This window comes from Zerene cesonia, chromosome 16, assembly GCF_012273895.1.
Source record: "Zerene cesonia ecotype Mississippi chromosome 16, Zerene_cesonia_1.1, whole genome shotgun sequence".
In the NCBI taxonomy this organism is placed as follows: domain Eukaryota; kingdom Metazoa; phylum Arthropoda; class Insecta; order Lepidoptera; family Pieridae; genus Zerene; species Zerene cesonia.
The window spans coordinates 3911234-3918735 of NC_052117.1; the positions used below are offsets into that span (position 1 = coordinate 3911234).

At 31.6% G+C, this 7502-nt stretch overlaps 1 protein-coding gene across 1 annotated transcript in view; it reads left to right on the forward strand.

The window, feature by feature from the left end:
- Positions 1 to 659: 659 nt before the first annotated feature.
- The window catches only part of LOC119833056 (YLP motif-containing protein 1-like), a 7859-nt gene continuing 1016 nt past the window's right edge, over positions 660 to 7502 (forward strand). The window contains exons 1-5 of the mRNA XM_038356928.1: positions 660 to 1000; positions 2204 to 4229; positions 5815 to 6648; positions 6736 to 6884; positions 7067 to 7255. Of these exons, the coding sequence (XP_038212856.1) occupies positions 815 to 1000; positions 2204 to 4229; positions 5815 to 6648; positions 6736 to 6884; positions 7067 to 7255 (3384 nt within the window). The 5' untranslated portion in view covers positions 660 to 814. The remainder of the gene's footprint in view (positions 1001 to 2203; positions 4230 to 5814; positions 6649 to 6735; positions 6885 to 7066; positions 7256 to 7502) is intronic.

Genomic DNA, 7502 nt, shown 5'->3' on the forward strand with positions numbered 1-7502 from the left:
TCATCGGGCCATATTTTTGCCGTGAACCATAACTGGACAGAAGTATTACCTTTGTAAGAAACAAATGCTAAGTTTATCATGAAAGAAGGTCGATAATTTAACAAGATGGAGCATCTGCACATAAAGGAAATGTTTTATTGTATGTATTTTTCACAAAATTGGCCTTCCAGTTGATTTTTCTTCCTATGGGGATTTGTCCACGTGTACGTTGGGAGAGTTCAAAAACTAGAAGAGTTTCAGAATCGTGTACCTCGTGCAATTGCTTTTATTATGTAGTAAATTTTAAGGAAAGTTCATTTACGAACAGAAACAGAGCTCGATATAGTATTGTACAACGAAGATGTCATTTTGAACATCTACTTTGAATACAAAATTTTGTATTTAATAAGAAATAAAATGTATAGGTAGAGATATAGTATAATAGAGTGTTTAATGTATGTTATTTAACACATTAGGTAAAGTATTTTTGATATCAGCCTTAAGTTTTTTGATATCTGTAATAGTTACGGAATTATCGAGTGTGCACACTTAACCATTATACCCTATTTACAAAAATACGTCGAGATTAACGATTCCCTAATATTATTTTTATACGATATCGATATTTGTACATCACTACGCTTAACTATGCTCGCCGCTCTGCTCCACAATGTCATTGAGTAAAATCAACATGGCGACCGGCGTTGTATAAAATAGTCAAGATGGCTGCCATTTTTTAATGAGTGATTGAAACTAAAACAAATTTGTTGTTTGCAAATTAATTGAATTCCACTTCAGTGTTTGTCGTGTATGTTATTTTTAATTCAATTAACAAATGGCTTGGCCTTTACCTAATGTCAGCCAATGGAATCCTGGTCTTGCTATGGCTGCTGATGTTTCGGCCATGAATTTGGGTTCATATACCCCAGAGCAGTGGACTTTATTGCAGCAGCAAAATTGGCAACAATGGACTCAATGGCAGCAACAGTATGCTCAGTGGCAAACGCAATACGGCGATAAGGTAAACGGATTTATTTCATTTTGTCATTTGAATGTCTCTGCAATGAATAAATTGTAAACATTTATTGCAACATTAGATTTGATTTTCTATTTAAGTAACACATAGTCAGTGCACTTATTTCTATATTAAATCATTATATTAAAAGTACAAATTTTGTGTGTGAAAAAAAAAGTGTTCAAATATTATGTTTTTGAGTTGTCTAGTTACATTTGGGAATAAGTTGCTTGCTATGAATAAAACATTACAATAACTTTTATAATAATACATTGTTTTGTGTAAAGTTTGACTTTCTTACACACTCGAAAATGGTCATTCAGAAGATATAATTGAACAACTAAAATGTCCATTATAATATTTTGCATTTCTATAAAGCAAATCAATAACAAAATTTTAACAAATTGTGTTATATTTTAATAAATTGTATGTTCTCTTTTTTTACGATTTAAATGTAAACACTTTGTTAAATACTTTTTGAAAAGCTCATAGTTGTTAAAAAAAATGTTTATATATTATCTATCACACATTTATTTGCCAGTTTCTTTTATATTTATTTACAATAAGGCCACCTTCTTTTTGTTATTGTTCTTGTGTATTGTTCACATATAAAATAATAACAAATCAACTCTACTCAAATTTTGAATTAAATACACTACTTATTTTCTTACTTTTCATTATATTTACCTCTACTTGAATTGGGGTAATAACTTCCTAGGGCGAGTAGTTAAAACATATAAGATATCTGGAAATACCATAAGATTAATTGTTTTAGTCACAAGAATTAAAATACAATCAAAATAGTAATTACCCAATAGACACCTAGTCTTAAGTGATATTTAATTTTTTTGTAAGACTATGAAAGAGAACTATTCACTGACTGATTGCTTGTAGCAATACTTTGTCTGAATCATAACTAATATTATAAAGGAAAAACATTTGTGTTTTTGTATATATATTTGTTATATATTCACACAACTATTGAACCAATTTCAAAATTCTCTCATCATTCGATAGCTACATCTTGACTGAGTGATATTAGTTACTTAAGGACCATGGGTAAAGTCGGGGTAAACAGCTAGTCATTTATAATTGTCTATGTGTTATTTTTTAATTTAGACTAAAATTAGTATATATTTTTAATTGATTCACTTTCTAATTCATTGAAATGGTTAAGTATTTTATCAATTTTATTTAATATTTTTTCAGTATGCAGAGCAATTGCAAGCAATGCAAGCTATGGGTGTAGCTCCACCACCTCCGGTGAACAATGCACAACCTCCTGCTCCTCCACCTCCCGATAAACCTCCACCTCCACCACCTCATGAGAATGATCAACCATTGTATGGCAATCCTGAACCAAAAACTTCTGCACCCTCTCAAACCCAAGCTTATAACAAATCAAGTGATGCTAATACCAACATAAATACAGGTAACAATCAGAATTGGTCATATAATACAGATGCACGCAACAATGAGCCTGTAGCAGCCCCAAATGTAACTTCAGTTAACTCTGAGGCATTGAGAAAATTAGCAGAGGAGGAACGTCTCTTTGACATCCAATTTCAGAAATGGGAAGAGGAAATACTTAAGTGGAAAGAAGAAAATGTGAATCATCCAGATAAAAGAGCTTATAGTGAATATGAACAAAAGTTTGAAGCTTGCCGAGCTCAACTCTTGGAAAGAAGACAACAGATGAAATTAAAACGTGCTCGCCTGTTAAGTAATGTTCCACAACCTACAAACACCACTGGCACAGGTAATAATATATCTACAACTATTCCTCCACAACTTCAGAATTCAAATTTTAGCCAACAAACCTCAAATAATCAACCAAGCCATCAAATTAGCAAACCTGCTCAAAATTATCATCAACATAAAAATGTACCACAATACCAACAGTATAATAATGTACATCAGCAAGAATTTAATAGGAGTAACAATAAAGATATTGATCCACAAGATAGATTTGAATCATATCAGCAAAGGATGGAGGATTATTCACCAGGGAATATTGAAAATTCTACTTTTTTACCTACTAGTGGGACATCAAAAGGTATACCAGGTCTAGATTTAGTACCAGATGCAGAAAAAGGAAGAGATATAATCAATATTACAGAAGATAAGATAGATGTGAGGCCATATCCAAAAACTGGTCCTCTTCCACCTGATTATTCAACTATTTCAAAAGGAATAAATAACATCCTGGGTGATGAGAAAATTATGAATATTCTTTCAATGATGCAAAACCAAAAATCGTCTACTGCCCCTAATATACAAAACAATCTGAATGTTAATCTTCCACAATCAAATATTCCATATCCAGATAACCTTAATCTTATTCCTTCAGTAGCTTCTTGGAACCGAAATGATAGCTACAATAACCCGCTTGATCAAAGACAATCATCTGGTGGTAACTATGATAAAAGACAGGCGCTAAGTAACTTAGATCTGAGAAATCCTCCCAGTAACTTTGATATGAGAAATTCTCCTAGTAACTTTGATATGAGAAATTCTCCCAGTAACTTTGACATGAGAAATTCCCCCAGTAACTTTGAAATTAGAAATCATGCTATTAACTTTGATAATAGACAGCCGCTTAATAACTTTGAGAAAAGACAACCTGATAGAAACTTTGATAACAGGCAGCCTCCTACTAGTTATGATAATAGATTGCCTCCAGGTAATTTTGATAACAGGCATCCTATAAGGCCTCCTAGCAACTATGATAGTAGTCAGCCAAGGGAATGTTTTGATAATAGTCAACAAAGCAGTGGCTCTGAGGATAGGCATCAGCCTAATAATAATTTGGATACTAGACAAAATATGCCATTTAACAGACAAAATGTTAATTTTCCATTGGGCCAAGGGGTAAAAAGGCCACAATCATATTCTGAATCTACACAGGACAGACTTAATCAAAACTTCAATGAAAGGGATACACAGTTTGCTGATGATCAACAGCAACCAGTTCATAATACCTATGACCTGTATGAAAATGCTGGCTTGCCCCCCATTGGAGGACGGCCTCCTATCAGACCTCAGGGATCTCTACCAAGGCCAATGAATCCTATCTCAGCAAGTATAGATTATCCCAGAGGTTTTGATAGGATACCTATGCAAGAAAATATTAGTGCACCTATAGTACTACCTCCTAAACCTAAATGGGTAGAAGAACCACTTTTTACTCCATCTATTATCGTTGAGTATGAGCACAAGCCCTTGAGACTGAAAGGTAATTGATATAAATGTTATGACATTAATTTCAGAGTATAAAATTAAAAGTCTGCAAAACATTTCCACTGTCCAATTTGGAACTGTGTTCCACCTAGTACTTCATTCAAATAATTCTAACGGTCTTATTCATAAAAAGTTATAGCACATTTAAAGGCTTGCTGTAATATGAATGTTAAAAATCTTTATTAATAATAGCATTTTAGCAAGCTATAGAATAGCTCTATAAATAAAGATTATTATCTATACCAATAATATACAGGCTTGGCCCATATATGACATCCATACAGCTGATTATGACTAAAAATATATTTTAATATTGACATACTATGTTTATCACTACATAGTATAAAACAAAATCGCTTTCTCTGTCCCTATGTCCCTATGTATGCTTAAATCTTTAAAACTAGGCAATGAATTTTGATGGGTGTTTTTTTATTAGATATAGGAAGGTATTATATATAATAACATGTAATAAACTATTCCGAATTTAACGCGTTTGAAGCCCCGGTCAAAGGATAGTTGAATTATATTTCAGGGTTCTACACGAAAAAGAGACCCCATTATAAAGATCTCGCTATCTGTCAACAGCCTGTATCTATGAACAGTGATAGTTAGACAGTTGAAATTGTCTGAGTATTTTTCTTATCGCCATAGCAATAATTCAAAAATATATACGTTTTAAGTAACAATTTTAAAAAATAATCAAACAATTAGCATAGCTGTAATTTGGATGGGTGATTTTTATTGGCAGATGCTCTATAGCTTTGGTATTACGTTTAGTATGGAACCATAGTGTCTCGAGTCCATTCTTTGACACTGGAAAAAGTCGTTACTCATTGCCTTAATTGAAAAAAAAGAACATGATTGTCAAATCAATTTTATATTTAAAAAAAATTATTTGTTTGTCACTTTGTCGGAGAAAAAAAATTGTTTTTAACGCATAAAAAGGGTTTATGGATTTACTTATTACCTATATTTTAGAAAATATGAATTGATACATAAACAAACTATAGCGACATTTTGGTAATAGAACGAGAACAGAACCAATTTTATCAATCATCATATAAGTTTCAAGAACATTGTAATTTAAACATGTTGAAAACATTTGATAAACAATTTTTATGGATAAGACCGTAAAGCTATAAGCTATACAGTATCCTGTGGATATTTTAACTTTTGCCTTTGTTTCAGGTTAATATTTTAATTTAGGTTTAATATTTGAATAGAATGGAATATTTGTGAAATAAATAAAAACATATTTATACTTCAAATCAAATGAATGTTTAACACTTTAAACATTACTGTATATGCCATTCATTCTCCACAAAAATACCAGTCTCCACAAAATATCAATTCATTCACAAAAAAGCAAATTATGCTTCTAAAAATATTTGTGGCAAAACATATTGACATTTTTTCAGTCAATAAAATTTATACCATTGTATAATAGAAAATGTTTAATATGAATTGAAGTGTGAAAAATATAGAAACAATTTATATTTATCTATTCTTGTACATGTTTTGTATTTTAGTTTGCTGTGAGAGCATTGATAATTTGAATGTATTATCTTATTTCTTTGTAGCTCGTGACTTTATAGAACCTGTTCATACTTTTGATTATAATCACAAATCAAAAGATGCTGATGTTAAGAAGATGGATTTTGAAAAAGAAGTTGAAGGCTTGTTTTCAAGGGCCCCACGAACATATGAAAATGAGCATGGAAGATATTCAAAAGATCTAATTTCTAGAGATTATGACAGACAAATGCCTGAAGATAGGAGGCGAGATGAACTTAGGCAAAAGTCCCCGAAAGAGGACTATCCTCACATATATCGAGATGAAAGGCTCAGAGTAGATGAAAGATTTGAAAGACGCGATGACCGAGACGTTAGATTTAATAGACGAGAAGATTATAGGGAAAGAGATTTCGATGTAAGTATGAGAGATAGAGATACAATGCGAGACAGAGATATGATGCGAGACAGAGATATAATGCGAGATAGAGATATAATGCGAGATAGAGATGTTATGCGAGATCGAGAAAGAGATTTTGGCCGTGATAGAGAAGGGAGGGAAAGAGATTTTGGTAGGGGAAGAGATGTAGGAAGCTATAGAGATATCGGTAGAGATAGGGATTTAGGAAGGGATAGAAGGGAAAGGGTCTCAAGCAGAGATAGAGACATAGGTAGAGACAGAGAGAGAGATAGACCCAGAGATAGAATTCGCAGTAACAGCCGCGAAAGAGACGTTCGTAAACGTGGCCCCAGCTTAGATAGTGAAGTAAGTAGTTCCTCAAATAGTAAAAGAAAAAGAGAAATAGATGATAAGCAACCTAGGCATGTTGTCATGATTGACGATTTATTGGAAACGCCGGGAAGAGAAATGAGACCAGAAAAAATATTAATTATACTAAGAGGTATGTATATAATTTTTCAGTTTTGATATGTAGGAAAAGCATTTATTTTTCGGTTATTTTTTTTTTTATTTATTTTCTTTGTCATAGGTCCTCCAGGTTGTGGAAAATCATATTTAGCTAAATTAATTAGAGACAGAGAAGCTGAGCAAGGCGGTACTGTTAGAATTATGTCAATTGATGATTATTTCATGCAAGAAGGGGAAATTGAAGAGAGGGACCCTACAACAGGAAAGATGGTACGTTAAAATTAATTCCTATTTTGCATAATCGTATTTATCCGACTTCTTAATTTTGAACATAATTTTATTTTACCTGTTTTTCACTTTTAAATTGGATTGTTTTAATTTATTTTAACAATGCTTAAAAAAATGTTTGATGATATTTGCCCAGGAGTTAATTATGTCTAATAATTTTTCAGATAAAAAAACCTTCATTGAAATATGAATATGATGAACAATTAGAAGAATCCTATATAATGTCCCTAAAAAGAGCTCTTAAGAGGAGTATCACGGATGGATATTTCTCGTTTATAATATTTGATGCTGTTAATGATCAATTAAAAAGTTATGCCGATATGTGGAATTTTGCTAGACAATATGGATTCCAAGTATGTTCTTTTATTATTTAGATTTATGTTTAATTAGTTTCCTAATTACAATTTTAACACTTATTGATACATCAATAGTTGTTATTTTAAAATTTTAGTGTAGTTTACATATGATTTTAAATGAATAAAGTATTTGTTTTTCGTGATTTTATGTTAAATTCAATTAGGTTTCATACTCAAACAATGAATGAATTAAATCTTTGAAGTTGTATATGGACTCAATAATTTAATTTCTAGGTTTACATTT